Source organism: Rhododendron vialii, chromosome 1a (assembly GCF_030253575.1).
Source record: "Rhododendron vialii isolate Sample 1 chromosome 1a, ASM3025357v1".
NCBI lineage: Eukaryota > Viridiplantae > Streptophyta > Magnoliopsida > Ericales > Ericaceae > Rhododendron > Rhododendron vialii.
The window spans coordinates 25206231-25233523 of NC_080557.1; the positions used below are offsets into that span (position 1 = coordinate 25206231).

At 40.1% G+C, this 27293-nt stretch overlaps 1 protein-coding gene across 3 annotated transcripts in view; it reads left to right on the forward strand.

The window, feature by feature from the left end:
• The first annotated feature begins 7226 nt into the window (after positions 1–7226).
• The window catches only part of LOC131318470 (uncharacterized), a 44822-nt gene continuing 24755 nt past the window's right edge, over positions 7227–27293 (forward strand). Inside the window, exon 1 of one of the 3 annotated variants that reach the window (XM_058348295.1) lies at positions 7227–7760. In XM_058348295.1, coding sequence (XP_058204278.1) covers positions 7617–7760 — 144 coding nt within the window. In that variant the 5' untranslated portion in view covers positions 7227–7616. The remainder of the gene's footprint in view (positions 7761–27293) is intronic. The other 2 variants (XM_058348285.1, XM_058348277.1) reach the window with 2 other exon arrangements.

The window sequence follows — 27293 nt, forward strand, 5'->3', positions numbered from 1 at the left end:
CGCACATTTCGAGGCGTTGAGTTTCAGTTTATACTCTCTCAGAATTTCGAAAGCTTTTTTTAAATCAGCAATATGTCCCTACTTATCTTGACTTTTCACCACCATGTCATCTATATAAACTTCCATAGTCTTTCCAAGGAGCTTTTTGAACATGATGGTTGCAAGTCTTTGGTATGTTGCCCCAGCATTCTTTAGCCCAAACGGCATAACGCTATAGCAGTATAACCCTCGTGGTGTGATAAACGAAGTCTTCTCTTGATCAGGTCCAAACATAGCAATCTGATGATATCCTCGATATGCGTCGAGAAAACTTGTTCGCTCATAACCAGCGGTTGCGTCAACCAATTGGTCAATCCTTGGAAGAGGAAAACTATCTTTTGGACATGCCTTGTTTAGGTCTGTGAAGTCTACGCAGACACGCCACTTCCCATTCTTTTTCTTTACCACAACGGTGTTGGATAACCACTCTGGGTAGTAAACTTCACGTATTGCTTTGGCCTCTAGTAAACGATCGACCTCTTCGATTACTGCATCCACATGCTGTACGGCTGCCCTCCGTTTTTTCTAAATGATTGGCTTATGCTGAGGATCAACGTTTAAATGGTGACAGATCACACCTGCATCCACTCTGGGCATTTCTTCTGGTACCCATGCAAATACATCAACATATTCCTTCAGGAATCTTATTGATTCAGCCTTTTCGTCCGCTGGTAATGATTCTTCGATTAAGAAATATCTTTCAGGATCAGTCTTGTTGATCTGAATTTTCTCCAAGCCTTCAACCACCTTTTCAGCCGGACTTCTTCCAACATCCTCGATAGTTGGTTGATCTGGTATTTCTAATGTATGAACGTGGTGGTCCTTTGGGGTTCTTTTAATGATGGAAATCAAACATTGTTGGGCCACTTTCTGATTGCCTCTAAGTACCTCAATCCCATTTGATCCTGGGAATTTCACCATCTGGTGATAAGTCGAGGAGACTGCTCTCATCTTGTGCAACCATGTCCTCCCTATAATCACGTTATAGGAAGAAAGAACATCGACAACTAAAAAATCTGTCCTCAACACCACTGATCCAGCCCGAACAGGCAGTGTTACCTTTCCAAGAGGCCAGACTGCTCCTGCACCGAACCCAATAAGAGGTGTTGTAGATTGCTCTAAGTCTGTTTGGGCCAGACCCAGCTTCTTGAACGCATCGTAGTACATCACCTCTGTACAACTCCCTGAATCCACTAGAATCCTTTCAATGTCGTATTCCCTAACTCGTAGGGTTATGACCAAAGCATCATTGTGGGGTATTTGGACTTCTCCCAGGTCATCATCTGTGAATGCTATGCTTTCATTGCACACATCGTTCCTTTGTCCTCTCTTGTTTCCCAGTCGCATTACATGTTGATCGTGCTTGACTTGCCTTTGTAATAGCCTAACCTCATTTCTTGTATAAGGTGTGGCCAACCCATGTATCATGTGGATAACTCCTTTAGGATTTTGTTCGTAACCTAATTCCATGGCTTTCCCTTTCTCCTTTGGATCCTCCTGGATAAATTCCTTGACGTAGCCCCGAGAGACCAAATCATCAGAGGTCTTTTGTACATCTCACAATCCTCAGTCATATGGCACCAATCTTTATGGTAGCTGCAGTGCTGATTCGTAGCACGTTTTGCATCCTTGTCCCCACTTAGACTTTGGGGCCATTTAAAATATGGCTTATTCTTTATTCGATAAAGAATCTTATAAATTGGTTCCTTCCAAACCGTAGTGATAGAGAAGAAAGATTTCGGGTCAGGAGCTTGCTTATCCTTGTACGGCTCTTTCTTAGCCTGCCCATACTCCCTTCTCTCTCTATAAGTTTTGGGCTCTGGCTTATCCAGCTTTTTGACAGGTGCCTTTGGCTGTTTGGCAACAATCCTGCCATCCTCACGGAGTATGTCATCCCCCATTCTGGCGTGTTGCTCTATCCGTTCCATCAATTTAGCCAACGTGGCTACTGGATGTTTATTCAATGAGCGACGCAGCTCTCCCCGAACAGGCAAACCAGTTTTGAAGGTGGCAATTGCATATTCCTCACTGCAGCTTTCAATCTCGTTGAAAGTTTCCCAATACTTCTTTGCATAATCCCTGATCTGCTCGTTCTCCTCCTGTTTCATGGTGGAAAGACTTTCAAACGTCTTTGGGGCTTTTCTGCTTGTCAAGAACCGAGCAATGAATTCCTCAGCCAACTGTCTCCATCCTCGTATGGATCGTGGGGCCAGTTTATGAAACCAAGCCAAAGCCACCTTGCCAAGACTGGAGGGGAACATCTTGCATAAGATGGCATCATCCCCCTCGTGCATGAACATAGCCTATTGATAATGCTGTATGTGAGCTACATGATCCGTATTTGTCTCATAAAGTTCGAACGTATCGTGGTTCACTCTGCTCGGCAACCTAGCCTCTTGTAGCCGCTTTGCAAAGGGGGAGGCTGCAATATTACTTAGGGCCTTGCGTGCTGCTTCTCGTGCAGTCACTGTCCCATCCTCGAGCTCCTTCGATTTGTGAGCCGTAGCCTTGACCCAATCAGCATCAGGCCTCTCGTACCTGTCTCGATGATGCTTCCTTGTTTCCTCCTCTTCTGGGGTGGAACTTCGGTCTCTGCTCCTCCTTTTTCGTGAAGAAGCCCTTCTTTCCGGTGTTCGGCTTTTACTTCTGTTCTCCTCTTTCGTGGAGAAGCTTCGTATCGTCCAATGATAGGACTCCTGCTCTTTCTCCCTCGTGAATGAGCCTGCTTGTGGACTACCATAGTCGGTCTATCCTTCTGGGAATTCCTTCATGAAAGTTCAGAATCTTCTGGGTGCTCTCGTACCCGCTGCAACTCTTGTATCTCGTACTCTCGTTTTCTAATCAAACGAGCGTACTCCTCGATTTCCCTTCTCTTTTTATCGAGGACATCGTTATCATTGTGTATACTTCTTGAATGGGTGACTGACTCTTCTCTTCGATGAGATTTACTCCTTCTCGTGGAGCCGGTGGCAGTTTTGTCTCCTTTTTCTTTTGAGTTATCTCTGTCATGTCTACCAGTGGGCTTTCTCGGAGCACCTGGTGGGGATTTATCTCTTCCCCCACCCAACTGGTCCTTTGGACTAAACGACGTAACTGGATCTTCTTCCATCATGATTATTTTTCAGAAAAATTTGGTTCGTTTCCCACAGACGGCGCCAATTGTAGGGGGATGAAAACAATTGATACTTCGGATCACCTTGGATTGCAATGGCTTATTCGTGCCTTTTCACCGGAACCCTAATTCGTCGTCGGAACCCTAATCTGCAAAATAGACAAGGGGTGAGTGCACCTCTGCCTCTCGTGGCAAAGGCCCTCCGATGGCAAAGTTAGTATCACGTACTTGTCAATAAACCCTAATTATCAGTAGAAAATATCAAATAATGCAACGTATTGCATACCTTTTTCCTCTAGGCTTACCTCATATTTATAGATTTGCGTATGCTTGCTGCCCAAGCATCCCTGTTGCCCTAGGATTCCTATCTCGTATAGGAAACCCTGGATATCAAGGATTCTCGTTTTCCTTATCAATTCATTAGAAAAGAGTCCTTTTTAGGATTCTTTTCCATTAAAAGCCGAACATCCCATTCTCGTTGGATATCTTTTTCAAATCCTATATTCTTGGGATCTCATCCATGACTACTCTAGAATCTTCCAGAATATTCCCTCTGCTCTTGCTCTTGATTGGAGCTCTTTCCTTGTTTGGCTGTATCGTAGCCGATCAGTCTGTCTGGACCAGTTACTTCACATGTAACTTGGCCCAATGTGATCGGAATGTCTCTATCTACCGAACAGTTAGTTTACACCAATGACTTCTCATGTTTATCGGCCCTTATCGCCGTTCAACGCACTGCTCGGTGATAAGTCCTGTCCAATCTTTCACGTGCTCTTATACATCACGTGTTCGGCAACTAGATGTATCTGTTCGGGAATACCTCCCTACAAATAGAATGTTTTAAGGCTTGAGGAGTGCAAATCCTTTGAAAGTAGTATTGTGGACTAGAATGTTGTGATTCATAAGTTATGTGTGGTGTATTTGTTAGTATTTGGTTGTATGTGGAATGAGTTTATGGTGTAGGTGTTGATTGCGATGATTGAGTGATTGTCGATGTGAAGTGAATGTGGAGTATATTGTGCCGCGAGGGGTGGATACATAATGTCGCAAGTGGTGGAGGTTCGTTGGGAGAAGGGTGTGTGTGAGTATATGCGTGTGTGTGTGTATATGTGTATGTGAATGCTATGTCACTTGTAGAGGGTATGGACATACGTTCATTTGGGATTTGACATCTAATTTAATTTGCTGTATTCATGCTCATCATCATCTCACTACATATAGATTTTGTAGAGAATTTCCTACTGGCTAATGTAGCTCAGCAAAATCCTTCTTTTCAGGTTCGAACGCAGGGCAATAGGTTGTACGACATGGTGTTTCTAGAAACGAAGACTTTTGGAAGCTAACATGACTTAGTTACTCTCTCATCTTTGTAATAGGGTTGCTTTTGATTAAAGATGGCTTGTAACTAATTTAACTCTTGTATTATCTTTTGACTATAAGTTGTAATATTCTAAACATGTTGTACTTGTATCGAAATTAATTTGGGCTACGGTACCAAGGATGTATTTTTGTTCAACTTGGGGACTTGTTTGTAATTTAACAGGTGGCAAATGCATTTTGGGTATTATCTAGTTTATGCGAGGATCCTTTATTGAACTAATTTATATATTTATGTTTAAAATCGAGGGCGTGACAATTTTCTTATATCCTTACAACCCAATCTTTGAACCATCACTTCTTCTTTCATCAAATCTTCCTAAAAATCTAACTCAAGTACAAAATCTAGTCTTTCAAAGTCATACCTTTCATAATTGCCCCTTTACCCATTGGATAATAATTGCTAGGAAAAATTTTATTACTTGGGTAATAGCCAAGAATTTTGCTATAAATAGCACCCCATTCTCACGATTCAACTCACACCTTCCATTCTTTAACTTCTCTCTCTAGAAAGTCTTGTATTCTTGCCTTATTCTTACTTTGTTCTTAGTGTTCTTGAGGTTCTTCTTGAGTTCTTCAAGAAACTCATCCTAGGCCGCCACTAAACCACCACTTGACCACCCTTTCGATCCAAAAAGTTTAAGTAGTTTGGTCAAGAACTAGTTTCGAGAGAAACATTTCTCTTTCAAAGCTACCGGAAGCTCACCGTACGAAGTTACTCCGTCCGACGTACTTACTTTTTTCGTAGCCGTACCTACCGCCAAGAAGAACGATAGAATACCTCTACTTACCTACTCTACGTATATTGTATGTTGTTTGTATATCGAAATGCATGGAAGTATTCGTATTTTGATCTTAAGGATGGTTATGAGCATGTATATATGATTACTTGGATTACCTGTTTGATGTGTGATAAAGCATAAGTGGTATCCACTACAAAGGCGTCTGTACATGTGGCGTTATGCTTTAAGTTGTGATATGAGCATGATAGAATAATATAGAGTTGGATGATCTTGCTAGTCTAGTTTCAAGATTAAAATGAATGATTTATGATTACGTAAGAGAAAAGTCTTGCCGCGGAGTCTTTGCATGAAAACGAGACACGAATATTGAGAAAGTAGAAACATGACACCTAGGGTGTGTTAATGGCAAGGTATGTTTTGAAACCGCAATGTGGCCGGACGTGGTAGCCCATTGTGTGTAAAAAAATTCGCAATGTGGCCGGACTTGGTAGCCATTGTGTGGATTTGCAGAAATCGTAACGTGGCCAGACTTGGTAGCCCGTTGTGTGAATGAAAACTCGCAATGTGGCCGAACTTGGTAGCCCATTGTGTGGATTGTGAAAACCACAATGTGGCCGGACTTGGTAGCCCATTGTGAAGATTGCCAATGGGGCCGGACGTGGTAGCCTCATTGGTAATATGGCTTGGTTATCCGCGGAGAGGAGCCAATGCAAAGTTTTTGTGTGCCAATGGGAACCCGGTGCGGCGGAACCATTGTGAGGATACTCGAGAGACTGGAATGGCGGAACCGAGGTTGGGTGTGTTAAAACGATTTTGAAAATGTTGATTTGGTAAATGAAAGGTGAAACCAGTGACACAGTCTATGAAATGACGCGTAGGAGAAACTCAGAAATCATGAACACCAACGATAGTTGAATAGCGAATGTGTCTGTTTCATTGTTAACTGTCTCAGTTAGATATGTATGTACTATGTGGAAATCGTTAATTTTGTGATCTACTGCTTGTAAGTTAAGGGTTAGTGGGTATGGATTATTCTATTGAGCTCTCGTAGCTCATGGTGTTACCTTTGGTGACCCTGACATATTATACTGGTAGCGACGCTGGTATAACGTGTTAGACTTTGTAAATGATCAAGGTGAGCTATACACCTTGGAGGCCTTTGGAGCTAAAGAGCTGGCTAGGATGGAGGAGCAGGCGGAGCTGCAGTTAGAAACCCTAGTTTCCCTCCCTTTTGTAATGAAAGTACTCTTATGGAGATTATGATGCAATAATGAGCCAGACTCTATTTAGATATTCAATAAAATTGTTTATTTAACGTTCTCAAAATTCGGGGCGTTACAATCTATATATCATGTCTTTCATTGGAATAGGAAAGGTTTCTTAGCCGTAGAATTTACGGAGATAGGTTTCAATAGTTAAGATTTATGGATAGATGTATGTAAGATTCAAAAATTGAAGTCTTTTATTATAGAGATAAATAATAATAATAAATTAATAGTGAGTTCACCAAAAAAAAAAAAAGAAGCAATTATTTTGACTTGAATGAGATTCATAATGAAAAGGTTGTACAAATTGGAGAAGATATAGTATTGTATTCCAATGAGAACCTAGATGAAATTGAAAAGTATCTTTTATTACGGTAGATATTTAATTATATGTTAAAATAGTAGAGTAAGTATCTTTTCTTTAGATTATTGTAGACTTTTTGTTAGTGTCAAAACTCCAGTGCATAGAAATTTTGTATACTGCATATGGTACAAATTTTTTGTGCACTAAAATTTTAGCACCAATAAAAACTGTTTTGACATTATCATTTCCAAAAAAAAAAAAAACTTATATTAGTGCGTTCAACTCCACAACCTTCCTTGGTGTGCTATCGCCTTTGACTTCTTGTCCATTGACGGGACAAAGGCGCGCCCACGATGTTTACTGATCTCAGAAAAAGGACGCAAGATGTTTCCAAATTGCCAATTCTTTCCACAAAATATCAGGATAAGAAAGCATCTGCACCACAAATTAATTTCCATTTCCAAATGGTTGCCCACAGTTGAACCCTCACGATGATACCAATTTCCAAGTATATATTTTCTCTTGTTTTTCCTTTGTTTCATCCTGACTGACGATAAAAGTTGAGTTGATATATTGATTCAACTCCTAATCCTAATTAATCAAACTCAATGGAATCTGAAAGAGTTTGATTAGTTAGCAGCAGAATTAGTCGAGGTGTGTGCAAGCAGATTCTGGCGTTCAGTTATCAAAAATAACAAGATCGAGAGTATGATGTATAACTTGATGATCTTGATCATCAGCTGAAAGCAAATTCAGAACAAATTAAGGAGAAGCAGATGCTGCAGGTTGTGGGAGTTAATTGTGGACCAAATTTGATTGAGCAGCTAAAGAACCTCAAGAATGGGGTTTCAGCTAGAGTTATCATCTTCTCCGTTATCCTCTTAACCGGTGCCTTCATATCCATTCATTGGAGTGATGTTGTAAGTTCTCTGCTCCATCTCATGACTTTCTAGTAGAGAGCAACTTATTCACGATTCTTTCGTAAATAAGTTATCAACGACGGCGCATAATCTCATCCATCCGTCTCGGCAATTAATGGTTGAGATATGTTTTTAAATTTTGACCAATAATAAATATCTCTAATAGTTTGTTTTTAATTCAGATCATCCAAAACACTTTTGGACGCAAGAGATTGGACGCTGTAAAACTAAGTTTAGGAGGACTCCGTAAAAAAGTGTTTTCTCTTCCTAGTATCTTTTGATATACTTCATCTTCCCGTGTTTTTTGAGGAACGGGAATTTCATTGCAAAAGCTGAAACTCGGCTTCCTTGAAGCTTGAATTTCATCTTTCGAGCGAAACTTGGTTTCTTTGAAATCTATATATCATGCCAAACTTAAATCATACTCCAGTAGTATGGAGTAAGTACGTACTTGAGGGACCTCCTATTATGTTGTGGGAATTGAAAAGATTACAATACACGCTCCTTATTTGGGTGTGTATTATATGCGTCCCCCAAAATGTTATGAATTATAGAGAAAATGTTACGAATCGTATTGCCAAAAGTTACGAATCGTATAGCCAAAAGTTACGAATCGTATAAAGGTTACGAGATACACCAAAATGTTATGAATCATAATAAAAATGTTACAAATCTACTGCTGATAAGTTATGAATTCTAAAACAAAAGTTACAAAACACGCTAAAATATTATGAATGAACCATAAAATAGATGCATATGGTACACCATTTGTTCTCTTCTTTGTTCGATCAAACAAGGCTGAACAAATTAACAAACAAATTTTGTTCTCTTCTTTGTTCTGTTTTAAGTTGGCTGATTCAAATGAAGACGATATATCTCCATTTTCTCTTACATTTTTATTATTGCTTTCCAGTTTTTTTCAATAAATTCCTAAAATTAAGGTAATTGGTTTGGCGGAATCGTCTTTGTTCAATTTTTTTCGTATTTGTAAGTTTGCATCAAATAAATAAATAAATAAATAAATATATATATATATATATATATATATATATATATATATATATATATATATATATATATATATATATATATATATATATATATATATATATAACGACGAAAGAAATAAAAAAGTAAAAAGTTAGGAACCACACTCATAATTTTGTGAATTTAAAAAAAATTAAAATTTTGAGTTTGCATCAAATTCTTTACTTTTGTCGATTCCTCTTGTTAAGATGAACCAATGATCTAAAACTTACAGGGAGAATTTTTCTTAAGTAAAGACGAAAAATTAATTTGAATGGCTACTAAGCCAAACCACATAAATAAAGTTGAATTGCATCAGGTTTATATCCAACTAAAGGCTGAAACAGGCAGGACCACGACCTCTAATTTTTTCGTGTGATTTCAAAATTTTCACGTAATTTTTGATGTGGATAATTTTTTTTCTTGTTTTGACCCCTTTTTTAATTCCTACAAAATTAGTTTATTTCTACCATCGCCTCTCTAAACTTAAGTAATTTCACATTTACTCTCTCCTTTAAACTTAAGTAATTTCACATTTACTCTCTCCTTTAAACTTAAGTAATTTCACATTTACTCTCTCCTTTTTGAGAAATCCTTGCAATGAGTAGATTGCAAATGTAGTGGCAAGTAGCAACCAGATGAAATGCATGTTATACTTTATACACTAGATGGGGATTCAAACTTCAGACCTTAGTAGGAATTGCCTTGTAGGAAACAAAAAGTAGCTATAGCATACATGTGTTTGGGTGGGGCTAGAGAAATGGATAAATTTCACTTCTATCCCCTCAATTATCTAATTTTGTTATGTCTCGTCATTAACTTATACTCTTATTTATATATATATATATATATATATATAACTTATACTCTTATATATATATATATATATATATATATATATATATATAAATAAGAGTATAAGTTAATGACGAGACATAACAAAATTTACACCTAAAAAAACACCTATTGTGTGTCCTTAAATTTCTAAATCAATATTCGACTTGGTCTACTTTTAAGTTCCTAGTCTCTTTACTAAACGATGACAATTGTTCCGTCCTTGGGGTCAAGATTGAGGCTAATTATAATTATCCGATTTGGTAGTTAACGGAAAATATTTCCCGGCAATTATAAGATGTGTTTATACCTTGTATGTATGTATGGATAGAGAGCGTTTGGCAAAAATACTCCTTTTCTCTTTTTATAATAAGGTTAAGAATATTATTCGTAATCCAATCCAATAAAAAAAAAATGAAAAGAACATTGTCTCAAAAAATATTACGAGTTTATGATCAATAGTTGTCAATGATCGAGAACAAGTGAGTTCTCTAATTTCTTTAAAAAGAGCAGTGGCGTTGGTATGGTAAATAGACCGGGCGAAATCTAAAATTAGACTAGATGAATGAATGCAGTCGGCCAGGTGAGCAACAAGTCTTTAAACTTGAATTCAACCGTGATGTCACAATGGCGTAAAAGCAATAATAAAAGTTTGACTAGTCCTTGAGTCATTTGAAATGAAAGGAGTACAGGAAGGAGACTTGCAAGTGCAAGTCTTTGCACTATCAGGCATTAGGGGTGATATGAGGTATTAAGTTCGAGTTGTGCTAACGGTGCCCTTTTCGAATTTGGTCATTCTTTTCTATTCAGTTTTGACCCGCTAGTTTTTGGTAGGACAGTAGTTGTTATGATTCTTTGGTCCCTCTTGAGATACACCGTGGATCTGGAGTTCCTATGGTCATACCCAAGAAGGATTGCTATGCCTGGTCATCCCTTCGTCCACCATTTTTTTAGCTTAGAAAAAAAAAAGTGCAAGTCTTTGCTTTTTGATAGGCATTACTCCAATTCCAACTCTTGTGTGAAGTCGTAAACGTGGTGGGCTCCAGCCTCCAAGCAGTGGTCCAACCTTGATCAATTATTACTCGCTTTTGGTTACTGCATGCCGAATTCTGGTTCGACATCCAATTTTGTTGAAAGAAGCCGTTCGTTTGTAGCCTGACTAGCTGGTTCTTGGGTTACTTCGGATTGGAGTCATTGGACTACAGTCCGGTTAGCGATTCAACAGGTTGAATAGGCTAGACTGCCAGTCCAGTTCGGTTTTTAAGGATGTCATCAATCTAAAATATTATGCCTCATGGAGTTTAATTGGAGGAATAAATTTAGGAATCCACAGATGAAGGAAGGGATAAAATTGAAATTTAGCCCTAGAGAAACATAGGTAGCAATGGCATAGTTTCCAAAAAAAAGCCCCGAGCATATTTATGTTTTATACTTATTCAAAAATATATATATCGCATTGACTAAAAGTGTTGAATTTTGGTTAATTTCAAAAAAAACAATGGGTAACAAGTCACAATTTTTTACTTATGCGATTCCTCTCGTCAATACGAATCAATAATCCACAAAAATTTGACGCAAAATTAATAAATATGAAGATTTTTTTTATAACGACAAAAAAAAAAAAAAAAAAAAACACTAGGTATTACTTTTAAAAAACAATCCTTTGACCAAAAAATGGAAAAACAATCCAATTTCCCTTTGACCATTGTTAATTAGTAATATAGTTGGTGTAACGACCCTGATTTTTGGTAAATAAAAATTTCGTTTAATATTTGAATTTTATTTTTAATTACTTGGTATTACTTTTAAAAATTCTTTTTAATTTCTATAATCCGTCATAATTAGATTTTAGTCCTTTTAAATTATATTTTAACTAAAAATCCTACATGGCAAGTAGAAATAGTTTTCAACCAACTAGTTGGACAAACCAAACTACCAATTCTCCTAGTTACAATCTCCTAATCCTAAATGGACCTTTTTGACCATCTTTGAGTCTTATGAACCCATCCAAACCCTAATTGAATCTTTGGACCCTATGAAGTAATCATTATATTCCATGTCTAGTCATTTCAACCTTAGTCATCATCATTATTCCTTTACCCATTGGATAATAAAATGTTAGGGGAATTTTTGTCCATTAGATAATGAAAGCTAGATTTGCCAATATGTTTACATATTTGACAAGACAACTCATGCCATCATTTTGCTTCCAAAAGAAGCAAATTTAGCCTTGTCATACATGCAAGCCTAGGAAGAATAGCCTTGAACCTAATTCCCCTCCTAGACTTACTTTCCTAGATTTTCCTAGATGTACATATATACATATATATACATACTTGGTACAAGAGAGAGAGAGAGAGAGAGAGAGAGAGAGAGAGAGGAGAGAGGAGGGAGAGTGTGGTGTGTGCTTGTGTGGTGTGTGCTTGTGTGTTGTGCACTCCAAGCTACCCTTTTAGCCTTAAACCCTATTTATGACTTGACAATCCATTTCTAGTCAATTTCAAGCATAGAATCCGAGCATTAATCATACTAGATTTGCTTCCAAACTAGCCTTTAATTATCCTAGAAATTGACTACAACCTAGCCTAGGATTGACTACACATGGGAAGACTACTCCCTAGCCTAGATATCATTTTATTCTTTCTTGCACGCAACCTTTCTTAGGACAAGACAAGACCATACCTATCATAATTGCCCATTTACCCATTGGACAATAATTGCTAGGGAAAATTTTATACCTTGGGTAATAGCCAAGACTTTTGCTATAAATAGCACCTCATCCTTGCCATTCAACTCACACCTTGAAACCTTTCAACTTCTCTCTCTAGAAAGTCTTGTATTCTTGCATTGTTCTTGCTTGTCCTTCTTTGTTCTTGAGTTCTTCAGGAAACTTATCCTAGGCCGCCACCAAACCCGCCACTCGACCACGCCTTTCGATCCATAAAGTTTAAGTAGTTTCGTCAAGATCTAGTTTCGAGAGAAACCTTTCTCTTTCGAAGCTACTAGAAGCTCACCGTAGAAAGTTACCCCGTCCGACATACTTACTTTTTTCATAGTCGTCATTACCGCCAAGAAGAAAGGTAGAGTCCCTTTGTCCACCAACTCCAAGTATAATCGTAGAACCGTATGTTGGAAGTATAAGTAGATTATCCGTAGATAAGGTTATCTGTCACTTATAAAGTTTTGAAATGCATGATAGTTAATAACTTATTTTCGCTAATGGAAGTATGAACATGTTGGTATAATCAACTTTTACCCTAATAAACACATGTGTTGTTTTGAATTTTCCACAAAGGAAGAAAGAACGGTTTTGCAAAAGATAAGACTTTATCGTTGATAGAAGTATTCATATTTTGATCTTTAGATGGTTATGAGCATGCGTTATGAATTGTTTGCATTACTTGTCTTGTTGTAAAGCATAAGTGATTTTCACTCCAAAGGCGTCCGTACATGTGGCGTTATGCTTTAAGTGGTGATTTGAGCATGATTTGTAATATAGAGTTGGATGATCTTGCTAGTTTAGTTTCAAGATTACAATGAATGATTTATGATTACGTATATGGAAAGTCCCACTGCGGAGTCTAAGCATGAAAACGTGACACAAAAATTGAGAAAGTTAGAGACATGACACCTAGAGTGTGTTAAAGGCAAGGTGTGGATTTGAAACCCCAATGCGGCCGGACTTGCCCATTGTGTGGTATGTGTGTGTAAAGGAATGATTTTGAAAACCCAATGGGAACCCGGAGCGGCGGAACCATTGTGGTATACTCGGGAACCCGAAGCGGTGGAACCGAGGGATGAATTGTGATTTTCGAAAATCCAAATGGGAACTCGGAGCGGCGGAACCATTGTGAGAATACTCGAAAACCCGAAGCGGCGGAACCTAGGGTTTGAATTGTGGATTGGTTATCCGTGGAGAGGAGCCAATGCCAAATTTCATGTTTTTGTGTGCCAATGGTAAACCAGCGCGGCAGAACTATTGTGAGGATACTCGGGAGACCGGCGCGGCGGAACCGAGGTTGGGTGTGTAAAATGACGATTTTGAAAATGTTGATTTGGTAAATGAAAGGTGAAACCAGTGACGCGGTCTACGAGATGTCGCGTAGGAGAAACTCAGAAAATCACGGACACCAACGTTAGTGGATAGTGAATGTGGATGTGTCATTGTTAACTGTTTGGTCAATTATGCATGTACTATGTGATCTATTATTGGTAAGTTAAGGGTTAGTGGGTATGGATTATTTTATTGAGCTCTCGTAGCTCATAGTGTTACCTTTGGTGACCCTAACATATTATACTGGTGGCGACGCTGGTATAATGTGTCAGACTTTGTAGATGATCAAGGTAAGCTGTACACCTTGGAGGCCTTTGAAGCTGAAGAACTGGCTAGGATGGAAGAGCAGGCGGAGCTGTAGTTAGGAACCCTAGTTTCCCTCCCTTTTGTAATGAAAGTACTCTTATGGAGATTGTATTGTAATAATGAGCCAGACTCTATTTTGAAGTTTCAATAAAAATGTCCTTTTAACGTTCACAAAATTCGGGGAGTTACAACTTGGTATCAGAGCTTTAGGTTCAAAACCTCGGCCATGGGTAGAATGGGTAGAACCACAAGATAGTTTGACCATTGTATAAATGTGAATTGAGTTTAAGTTTACCATCCCAAATTGGGTGGAATTCTGACAAAACAATCTTCGGATTGAAGCAAGGTGTGGATTGAATGTGGAATATAGAAACTCGAAAGTTTTCTCTAGAAGTTAGTAAACCTTTGTCCTAAGATGTTACTAATTGAGGTTAAACTTTTCCTTGTAGATGAACCATCTGAACCACCTAGTCGACCTGTTAGCCGGAGCTCACCAACTCAAAAACGCCATAGAAGCCATGATAACTCAACTAGTGGAGGACCCAAACTTTGTTGCCGCTGTACTCGCAGAAAAGCGAGATTTCATGAGGGTGCAGCAGAATACCCCTATTCCTGTGGAGGAAGACCTTTGGTTTCCTGAAATGTTCCCAATCCTGTATGCTGTCTATGGGTTCTTTGGTGCCTTACCCCCGATGGAGAACTTTGAGATTGGAGTTAAGGAGGAAGAAGTCGATGGTGACAAGGACGCCAATGGGATGACCGAGGAGAAAAACCTGTTAGGTGGAGGGAATCTCGAAGAAGACGAGACCCCAAAAGCCGAGGATGCCAATTAGGCATACCTTAGGCTGACCTAAGAGCAATTGTAATCCTTCGGGATGTAGGATGTCGAAAACTAGGATCACTTCTGTCTGTTGAAGAATTTCCTAAGCTGTACTCTTCCTATGTTGATAATAAAAGGCTTATTTCAGTTACTACTTATTCTTATATGTTTCTTAGTCAATATTGATATTCACGCTTATCATTGTCCCTACTTGCCATTATAGTAGGACTCTATACTTGTGATTGTATCTTTCTACTCATCTACGAAAATCTTGCTTATTTAAAGAGTACTGTTGCATACTATGTGATAAACTGCTTTTGACCTTTAGAAAGACACACCATTTGCAAAAGGAAAATTGTTTAAATAGACTAAAACCCCTTTTCGATTTCCCTCGTAGATGGTGAATCGGCGTAGTGGATTAGGGTATGATAACGGAGGATCCTCTAACGCGAACCCCGACCTAGCCTAAATCATGCAAGCGTTCGTAACCGCCCTGAACGCCAATCTCCAAAACCAAAACCAAAACGACGGACCTATGAGCCGAACTCAAGCTATGAACGAGTTCTGTAAACGCCGACCCCTGACCTTTCACAGAGACACCAAACCCGTCGTGGTCGAGACATGGCTGAATGAAGTCAAAATGGTCCTCAGAACCTTAGGGATTACCCAGGACGGAGATAGGGTAGCATTGGCCACATACTAGCTGAAAGGAGAAGCTCGCTATTGGTGGGACTTGATGGAGGCAACACATGCCGTAGCCATTATGACTTTCACCGAATTCGAAAACCCTATTTCTTGATAAGTACTTTCCCACACCCCTCCGCTTAGCCAAGGAACAAGAGTTCTTAAACCTAAAACAAGGAACGATGACGGTCACCCAGTACGTGGCCAAATTCGAAGAACTATCTCGCTACGCCCAAACTGCCATCGCAACCGAAGACAAGAAAGCAAGGAGGTTTGAATGGGGGCTAACGATTGCTAGAAGAGCTGTGGTAGCTCAAGCCTTTGCCACCTATACCGGTGTTGTGAAATGCGCTCTGCGACTGGAAAGTGAGGAGAATGACTTTAAAACCCGATGGAGGAAGGCAACAGGCAATGTCGGCAGACCGATCCGAACCTAACCACCTCACAATAGCCATGGACCCTACCCTACAAAATCCTCTAACCCGCCTCAAAACAACCAACCCTGGAGGACTAGTATCCCCGGAAATGGCGAACCAAAGAGAGGTGGTCGAGACATTACGACAGTTCAGTGTTTCAATTGCCAGGCTATGGGTCAATATAAGTGCGACTGCCCCCAACTTCAAAGAGAAAGGAATGGGAACTTTGGAAATCAGAAAGCTCAACAACCTGGATCGGCCGGTTTTAGGAGACAAAACTGTGGAAGTCTATTGCAACAGCAAAATGGGCAAAACAAAGGAAAATAGCCCATGGGAGCCCAGCAAGGCATTGGAGGGCGTATTTTTGCACTACAGACTGAGGAACAAGATCAGGATCCTTCTGTGATCCAAGGTATGCTACTATCATGTAGTACCCGCGTACAAGTCTTGTTTGACTCTAGTGCATCGCATTCATATCTACTACCTGCGTAACTGGATTAACACTAGAAACAGAACCCCTAAGTACGAGTATGAATGTAACATCACCGTTTGGGGGGAGTATAGCTGTTAGTCTAGTGTGTAGAGGGTGCGAACTCGAGGTAACCAACCTGCGCCTCACCTGCGACCTCAGAGTGATCGACTTGGCGGATTTTGATGTAATCTTAAGAATGGACTAGCTATCGGCTCACTGAGTAGTCATAGACTGTCATCAAAAGATGGTGACGGCTTACACCCCAAAAGGGACCCATCTCCGTTTTAAGGGGGATAGATGACAGCGAGTTCGACGACAAAAAGATCAAAGTGGCAGAATCGACTATTTGGATGGCTAGCTAGCCTCCAATTGAAAGAAGCCGACGAAATGGAAGAGGGATTACCACACATCGTGTGTGAGTAAGCCGATGTATTCCCCAAAGAACTTCCTGGCTTACCACCCCAAAGAGAGATAGATATCTCCACAAGACTCCAACCGAGAACGACACCAATCTCTATGGCACCTACTGAATGGCCCCAGTTGAGCTAAAGGAACTTAAGACCCAATTGCAAGAGCTATTGGATAAAGGGTTTATCAAGCCGAGTACGTCACCATGGGGAGCACCAGCACTATTCGCAAAAAATAAAGAAGGAACACTTCGACTATGCATCGACTACAGGGAGCTAAGTCAAGTCACATCAAGAACCGGTAAATCCATTGCCTAGGATCGATGATCTCTTTGATCAATTGAGAGGAGCGACCTGTTTCTCCAAGATCGAGCTTCGATCAGGCTATCATCAATTAAGGATCCGAGATGAGTATATCGCTAAGACAGCCTTTTGTACGAGATACAGACACTACAAGTTTGTAGTGATGCCATTCGGGCTAACAAACGCTCCGGCAGTATTCATGTGTCCCATGAATAAGATTTTTCAACCCTACTTAGACGGATTTGTAGTGGTGTTCATTGATGACATCTTGACATACTCTACCAAAAGGAGGAGCAAGAAAGACACCTTCGAATAGTACTACAAGTACTCCGAGATAGCCAACTTTATGCCAAGGCAAGAATATGAGAGTCCCGGCTAAAAGTGGTTAAGTTCTTGGGGCACGTAGTATCCAAGGACGGAATCGCGGTGGATGGAAGTAAGGTCAAAGTAGTACTAAATTGGAAGCAGCCGTACAACGGAAATTACCGCCAGAAGTCAACGCTGCCAAAGGCTTAATTTTTCCGTGATAGCATAGGTTCTTTCAGTGCCTTTGCTAATAATCTCCGAGTTTGTAGAATATCGTAGGGCTTACTTGCTGATGTTCGATACCCCCCGAAATGAAGATGGAGTACTTATGCCTTACGATTATAGAGCTATTTTGCTCAAGTCGGTCCATTGTTTCCTAATTTTGGAAATGGGTTTAATATCGTTAGGTGGGGACGCATGCTGATTCGACAGGGACGTGCTAAGGAAATGTTTGTAGGGTACGAGTCCGCATTATGATTTGGTAGAAGTTTTGCATTTGACGTTGGTATTTACGATGGAAACTTCTTCAAAGGCATACACAATGGCAAATTGTTCGACGGCTGAAGCAACTTCAACCTCGTTTTGTTAAGCAGGACCTGCCGGAGCCTTGGATAGTGGCCGTGTGATGCCAAAGCGTTTTGGAGGGTAGCAACTATGTCTAATCCGTAGTCATGCACCAATTTCGAGGACGAAATTATTTTAAGGGGGGTAGTTTGTAACAACCCTGATTTTTGGTAAATAAAAATTTCGTTGAATATTTGAATTTTATTTTTAATTACTTGGTATTACTTTTAAATTTCAGGGTCATCAAAGGTAACACCATGAGCTATGAAAGCTCAATAGAATAATTCATATCCACTAACCCTTAACTTACAAACAATAGACCATAAAACTAATGATTTCCACATAGTACATGCATTTTTGGCAAAACAGTTAACAATGACACATCCACATTCACTATCCAAACTAACGTTGGTGCCCATGATTTTCTAAGTTTCTCCTACGCGACTTGTCATAGACCGTGTCTCCATTTATATACCAAATCAACATTTTCAAAATCATTTTTACACACCCAACCCCGGTTTTGCCGCCCCGGGTTCCCATTGACACACAATCTGCATTGGCTCCTCTCCGCAGATAACCAAGCTACACACCCAGCCTCGGTTCTGCCGCTCCGAGTTCCCGAGTATCCTCACAATGGTTCCGCCGCTCCAGGTTCCCATTGGCACACACATACACATACCACACAATGGACTACCACGTTTGGTCACATTGTGATTTTCAAACCATTTCTCTTTTTCAAAAACACATCTTTTCATTTACCACACCATAGGTGCCATGTTTCTATTTTCTTGGTTTCTGTGTCTTGTTTTCATGCAAAGACTTTGTGATAGAACTTTTCTTATATGAAATTATGAATCATTCATTATAATCTTGAAACTAATCTAGCAAGATCATCCAACTCTATATCACTTCATCATGCTCAAATCACAACTTAAAGCATAACACCACATGTACAGACGCCTTTGGAGTGGAAACCACTTATGCTTAGGCACACAATGTAACGCCCCTAATTTTAGGAATGTTAAATAGACAATTTTATTGAAAACTAAATAGTGTCTGGCTCGATATTACAACATAACTCTTACAAAAGTACTTTTATTCAAACATGGAAGGGAAACTAGGGTTCCTATCTACTGCTCCGCCTGTTCCTCCATCCTAGCCAGCTCCTCGGCTCCAAAAGCTTCTTCCAAGGTGTAGAGGTGTATAATATGTCAGGGTCACCAAAGGTAACACCGTGAGCTACAGGAGCTCAATAGAATAACCCATACCCACTAACCCTTTAACTTACACACATTAGATCATAATATTAACGATTTCTACATAATACACGTATATCTAACAAAAAAATAGTTAACAATGACACATCTGTGAGCACGCTACCCGGAAATTTTGTTTGCAAAATTTGGGTGCGGCCCCTTTTGTTGGAAGAGCGCGGCGAAACGCCTCGATTCAGAGTCGCCACTCGGGTTTTAGCGGTGAGAGCACCCAAGGAACCGAACTCGAAAACGTTTGCCACGTTTGTTCGATTTGAAAAAGGCTTGTAGACCGGTCCGTCGTTACCTTCGATATCTGAGGTTCGGGAGCCAGGTTACGAGAAGGGAAGGGTTTTATGGCACCCCTCTCGCCCAATCCGGAGATCGGTCTCTACTCGGGCGTTTTGTAAAACGTTTGCATTTTTCTCTCATTTGATCATTTTTTTTAGCCAGTTAGGGCGGGGGAACAGTTAATGGGGGTTAAAACTGTAACAAGTTGCAGTTAGGTGACAAAATGTTTTCTGGATGATTTTGCTTGCAATGCTAAATATAGATTGAGAACAAGCACTGAGCAGCTTGAATAAACTGAAGTACGCTGCCCTGAAGGAACGTAAGCAGGTTCTGTCAGCATGCACTGGCCGAGCCACTGCATGCTGATGGACCTGCGCACGCCACCTCATAACTGGCGTACTCCACTTGCTTGGTCACTCAGTCTTTGTTTGCAACCCTCTGGGCTCTGGAAAGGGACCAGCGCACACCCAGGATAAACCATGCAGTTAAATAAAGTAGAATATATATTTACAGACGGATGAGATGGCTTGGAGCCATGAAAATAGACAAGAAACCCCCTAAACAGAGTGGGGACATAAAAGAGGCCAAGATCACACTAAGATGCAAGGGCCAGTCACTGAATCGTGGGCCTACTGCCGTACGCCAGTTTCAAATGCCGTACGCAGGTAATACCACAGTCCAGTGCTTGGCTTTGCATCGTCTGGGCTCTGGAACACGACCAGAAGGATCCCAGAGGCCTTTCAAGACAATAACGAGAGCAAGTAATGGATGTTATAACTAATCAAGTCTAAACACAGAAAGCAATAAACTGATTCTTAGCATGCTGATAGGTGATAAAAGAAGACATTAAAATAAGAACAGGTGACCGATGATCCCCACGCCAGTAGTGCACATACCACCATTACTGGTGTACGGCTGAACGTCACTGGCGTGCGCCACGTAGTCCCTCACACGATCTTTGTATTTTTACCAGTTTAAGGCCAAGACTAGTATTGTTTACTAGCCTGGACCTTACTGGTCCCCCTCAGGAGCTGCAAACAGGAAGGGACGCAAAGGTGGTATACCTTTTTGTATGGAAGTTGGGAGGTGGTATTGAGCTCTTAGAGGTTGAAGATGGAGGTTGTATGTTGACTGAACATCAGGGGGTATATGGAAGTGGACTGCTCTCCTTTCTCTTTCAATGGAAGAAGAGAAAAAAAAGGGCAAGAAGAGAGGAAAAGGGAAACTTCTTTCTCTTTCTTAATGTGGCTAACCCCTTGCAAATGAATGCAAGGGGGGGTATTTATAGAGGGGAGAGACTGAGATCAGTTTGATCTAGAGCCTTGTTTGGCTGGTGGGAAGAGGAAGGTAGCCTCCCATGCATTAAATGCATGGGACTTGCCTTGATGGGGGGTGTAGGAGAGAAGGGGGGCGTCCCTGCAGAATGCAATCATCAGGGAGACTGTAGCCGACGTCAGGGTGGCACAAAAGTCTCGTCCATGTGGCTGAATAAAGTTGATTTGACTGGATTTGACTGGCGTGCGCCACATATTGACTGGCGTGCGCCACTGATAACTGGGTCAACGGTCGATGACTGACACGTGGCAGATAACTGGCGTATGCCTCCAAGACACTGGCGTAGGCCAGTTGGGTTTTGTTGGGGCTGTTTGGCTCTGATCTGAAGGGTTTGAAAGGGGTTTGGGATGCTCAAAGCTCAAACACACCTTCGTCCTTAGGCTGTTCTCGACTATAATCATCATTGGGGGAATAAAAGATCGACAAATAACGTTATCTGGACAGTCCAGAATGGGGTGTCTACAACATCCACATTCACTATTCAACTATCGTTCGTGTCCATGATTTTTGAGTTTATCCTACATGTCATTTCGTAGACCGTGTCATTGGTTTCACCTTTCATTATACCACATCATCATTTCCAAAATCGTTTTTACACACCCAACCTCGGTTCCGCCGTTTCGGTCTCCCGAGTATCCTCACAATGGTTCCGCCGCACTGGGTTTCCATTGCCACACAAACTTTGCATTGGCTCCTCTCCGCGGATAACCAAGCCTTATTACCAATGAGGCTACCACGTCCGGCCCCATTGGCAATCTTTACAATGGGCTACCAAGTCTTGCCACATTGTGGTTTTCGCAATCCACACGATGGGCTACCAAGTCCGGCCACATTGCGGTTTCTATACACACAATGGGCTACCAAGCCCGACCACATTGCGGTTTTCACAATCCACACGATGGGCTACCAAGTCCGGCCACATCGCGGTTTCCATACACACAATGGGCTACTAAGTCCGGCCACATTGCGGTTTCAAACATGTCTTGTCATTAACACACCCTAGGTGTCATGTCTCTAACTTTCTCAATTTCTATGTCTCGTTTTCATGCATAGACTCCGCGGTAGGACTTTTCACGTAAATGATCATAAATCATTCATTGTAATCTTGAAACTAAACTAGTAAGATCGTCCAACTCTATGTTATTGATACCATGTCATTCTTCCTAACTCCACGTAGTCATATTCAAACACATAGTTCACAACATAAAGCATAGCGCCACATGTACAGACGCCTTTGGAGTGGAGACCACTTATGCTTTATCATGTAACAAACAAACAATCACACATACATGCTCATAACCATCCTAAGATCAAAATACGAATACTTCTATGCATTTCGATATACAAACAATATACAATATACATAGAGTAAGTAAGTAGAGATATTCTACTGTTCTTCTTGACAGTAGGTACGGCTACGGAAAAAGTAAGTACGTCGGACGGAGTAACTTCCTACGGTGAGCTTCCGGTAGCTTCGAAAGAGAAAGTTTCTCTCGAAACTAGTTCTTGACTAAACTACTTAAACTTTTTGGATCGAAAGGGTGGTCGAGTGGTGGTTTAGTGGCGGCCTAGGATGAGTTTCTTGAAGAACACATGAACAACTCAAAAACAAGAAGAACAAAGAACAATTGCAAGGATTCTAGAGAGAGAAGTTGAATGGGTGGAGGTGTGTGTTGAATGGCAAAGATTGGGTGCTATTTATAGCCAAACTAACTTCTATTACCCAATGAATAAAATTTTCCCTAGCAAATATTGTCCAATGGTTAAAGGGCAATTATGAAAGGTATGGTCTTGTCTTTGTCAAATCAAGCCTTTCAACCTCACCATGACTTGTCAAATCCAATCTTTAGGCATAAGACTATAAAATCAAGTCGGATCTTAGGCTTTCTAGGTAAATCCTAGGTAATTATACCCTAGGTTAGCAAGCCTTGCAAGTAAGAAGGAAATGATGGCTAGGCTAATGAGTAGCCTTCCCATGTTTAGTCAATTCTAGGCTAGGTTGTAGTCAATTTCTAGGATGATTAAAAGCTAGTTTGGAAGCAAATCTAGGATGACTAAGGCTAGGATTCTATGCTTGAAAATGACTAGAAATGGGTTGTCATGTAGCAAATAGGCTTAAGGCTAATAGGTAGCTTGTGCAAGTATCCAAAACACATGCACACACTCCACCTCTCCCTCTCTCTCTCTCTCTCTCTCTCTCTCTCTCTCTCTCTCTCTCTCCAGTACTATGTACAAACATATATATATATATACATATATATATATGTAGGAAAGTAACCCTAGAATAATTAGGCTTAAGGGAATACCCTAGGTTTGCATGCATGGCATGGCTAAGGTTGCTTCTTTTGGAAGCAAAATGATGGCTATGACTTGTCTTGTCAAAGTTACATACACATTGGCAAGTCTAATGTCCATTATCCAAAGGATAAGAATTTCCGTAGCATTTATTAACCAACAGGTAAAGAAATAAAGAAGATAGATATGGGCTTGAATGACTAGTCATGGGGTATAATGATTACCTCTAATGACCTAATGGTTCAATTAGGGTTGGGAGGGGTTTGTAAGGCTCAAAGATGGTCAAAAAGGTCCATCTAGGGTTAGGAAATTGTAACTAGGTGAATTGGTAGTTAGGTTTCTCTAACTAATTGGTTAAAAGCTAACTATACTTGCCATGTAGGATTTCTAGCCAAGAAATATAATTTAAAGGACTTAAATCTAATTACGACGGTTTATTAGAAATTAAAAAGGAATTTTAAAAGTAATACCAAGTAATTAAAATAAAATTTAAATATTTAACGAAATTTTTATTTACCGAAAATCAGGGTCGTTACAAACTATCCCCCTTAAAATAATTTCATCCTCGAAATTGGTGCGTGACTAAGGATTTGACATAGTTGCTATACTGGTCTTGAAACGTCCCAAAACGCTTTTGCATCACACGGCCACTGTCTAAAGGTTCCGGTAACTATCTCAGAGTAAGACGACAGCGTTTTTAGGCATCCCTCACAATCCTCTGCATGTTTTGTTAATCAAATTAAGCCGCATCACTTGTTTAACAAGATGGGGTTGAAGTTGCTTCCGCCGTTGAACAATTGCTTCATTATATGCCTTTGATGAAGTCTCCATCGTGAATGCCAACGTCAAATGCAAAACTAAATCATCATGCAGTCCCGTATTCCACAAACGTTTCCTTAGCACGTCCCTGTTGAATCAACATGCTTCCCCATCTAACGATATTAAACCTATTTCTAAAACTAGGAACCAATGGATCCATTTGAGCAGAATAACCCTATAATCGTAAGGCATAAGTACTCCATCCTCATTTCGGGGGGAAATCGATCATCAGCAAGCAAACCCTATGATGCTGTTTAATAAACTCGGATATTATTAGCAAAGGCACTGAAGAACCTTTGCAGTCATGAGAAAATAAGTCTTTGGCAGTGTTGACTTCTGGCGGTAATTTTAGATATACGGCTGCTTCCAATTCAGTACTGCTTCGACCCTACTTTCATCCTTGGATACCACGTGCCTCAAGAACTTAACTACTTCTAGCTAGAACTCGCATATTCTTGCCTTGGCATAAAGTTGGCTATCTCGGAGTACTTGTAGTACCATTCGATGTTGTCCTTCGTGCTCCTCTTAATTGATCAAATAGGTCATCCTTGGCAATGGATACCGGTTCTTGATGGTGATTTGATTTAGCTCTTTGTAGTTGATGCATAGTCGAAGCGTCCCTTGCTTCTTTTTCGCGAACAGTGCAGGTGCTCCCCATGGTGATGTACTCGGCCTGATAACCCTTTGTCCAACAACTCTTGCAATTGGGTCTTGAGCTCCTTTAGCTCAGCTGGGGCCATTTGGTACGACGCCATAGAGATTGGTGCCATTTCCCGGTTGGAGTTCTATAGAGAAGTCTATCTCTCTCTTGGGTGGTAAGCCAGGAAGTTCTTCAGGGAAAACATCGGCGTACTCGCACACGATGTGTGGTAATCCCACTTCCATCCTATCGGCTTCTCCCAACAAGAGGCTAGCTAGCCATCCAAACAGTTAATCCTGCCACCTGGATCTTCTCGTCATCAAGCTCACCGTTTGTCTATCCCCCTTAAATTGGAAATGAGTCCCTTCGAGGGTATACGCGGTCACCATCTTCTGATGGCAGTCTATGATCGCTTGATGTGCTGATAGCCAGTCCATCCCTGGGATTACGTTGAAATCCGCCATGTTGATTACTTTAAGATTGCAGATTAGGCGCAAGTTGGCTACTTCTAGCTTGCACCCTCTACACACTAGACTAACAGCTATACTCCCCCCCAATGTTACTTTCATGTTCGTACTTAGGGGTTCTGTTTCTAGTGCTAGAGCAGTTACGCAGACAGTAGATATAAATGAATGTGATGCTCCAAAGTTAAACAAAGCTTGTACACAGGTACTTTAGTAGCGTGCCTTGAATCACAGAGGGATCCTGCTCTTGTTCCTCAGTCTGCAGCGCAAAGATACGCCCTCCGGTGCCTTAATTTCCTAAATTTTCTCTAGGACTAATATCTATATATCTAGAGAAAATCTAGGAAAGTAAGCCTTGGAGGATAACTATTAGGTTCAAGGCTATTAGTCCTAGGTTTGCACGCATGACAAGGCTAAGTTTGCTTTTTTTGGAAGCAAAATGATAAAGGGTTCTAATGATTGACTTGTCAAATTCATGTACTCATTAGCAAGTCTTATTTCTATTACTCAAGGGATTAAAATTTTCCTATGAACTATTATCCAATGGGTAAAGAGGTAACGGTAAGAAGTAATGTCTTGAAATGACTAGTCATGCAAGTATAATGATTACTCCTAATGGTATAATGGTTCAATTAGGGTTGGGAGGGGTTCATAAGGCTCAAAGGTGGTTAAAAAGGTTCATCTAAGGTTAGGGAAAAGTAACTAGGTAAAATGGTAGTTAGGTTTCTCTAACTAATAGGTTGGAAGCCAATTCTACTTGCCAAGTAGGATTTCTAGCCAAGAAATATAATTTTCAAGAATTCGTTTATTCATTAGGAAAATATACAAGTGCTTTTTCAAGCATATTTGTCCTTGGAAAAGGACTAGATTGTCCGAGGGTAGGAGTTTTAATTTTAAACGTCTCAAATCTAATTATGACGGATTATTAGAAATTAAAAGAAATTTTAAAAGCAATCCAAGTAAATAAAACTGAAATTCGAATATTTAACGAAATTTTTATTTACTGAAAATCAGAGTCGTTATAGTATCTAACTTTTGATTTTTAGATTAATCCCAAGTGATTGGGACATAATGCTTGATTTAGTTTGGTTTGGTTAGTAAATAGAAAAATATCCTGCAAGATAGATCAATTTTTTTGACTCGACTAACCAAATTTCGTGGCTCCCTTAACTCCTTTCTACATTACACATTTATATGCATTCAGAAGAAAATATGTGGTGTAGAAACGAGTGGGGCATCACGTGGCAATGCTCTAGGGCACCAATAATTTTAAGTGCCCAAAAAATATATACAGAAACTACTCCGAAAAGATAAATCAACGGTACAGATTGAATTGTACCGTTGATTTACCTTTACGAGTAATTTCTAGAAATCTGTGCCATTAATTTACTTTTTTGAGGTAATTTCTGTGTAAGTAGCATTGCTTTTTTAGATAATGTTTCATTAATGAGAGTAAATTTTGTCCGGATTTGGCGAAAAAGAGGGGTTTTCTGCCACCCCCTGGGTCCCCTTAGCTCATTTTTTTGGGTAATCCAAACTGTGCATCTTGTAGGGCTTGTAAAATAATGTATCCATGCAAAAAATCTATTTGTCCGAACATCAATAGGTATGTCAAAAGTTGAGTTTTTTGATGAAAAAATGAACGGTTGTGGAGAGTTTAACTTAAAAAACAGTTCATAGATCCAGGCCGTTCATTTTTCGTCTAAAACTCAACTTTTGACATATCTATCAATGTCCGGACAAGCTGATTTTTTTGCGTAGATATATTATTTTATAAATCCTACAAAATGCACGATTTGGATTATCCAAAAAAATGTGCAACGCAGGCCCAGAAAGGGTGCTGACGGAAAACCCATTCCATTCGGATGAGCTGGACAAAATTTAATCTCTTCATTAATCGCCCACTTTTTCCGGCACGCTTAAACTTCAGCCCTAAAAACAGTGTTAGAGCAATAGCTAGCTAGGAAAAGCTCAAAACCCATGTGTAATATATAGGACAAAGTACGGATTTGTAATTTGGCCTTTTGGCAGATGACTCCCATGTGTTTTACTAATAGCCACTTCGCCACCTTATGCTTTTGGAGTAAAGTGCAACTCTAACCTGTTTCGGATTGGGTCTTTTAAAAATAAGTACTTATTTGCAATTTTTAAGCTTAAAAATAGTAGGCTTACTGAAATAAAAAAAATATGCAATATGCACGCCAGGTGTGGCCTATGAGTCGTTGGAGTTCTTCAAGAGTGTTA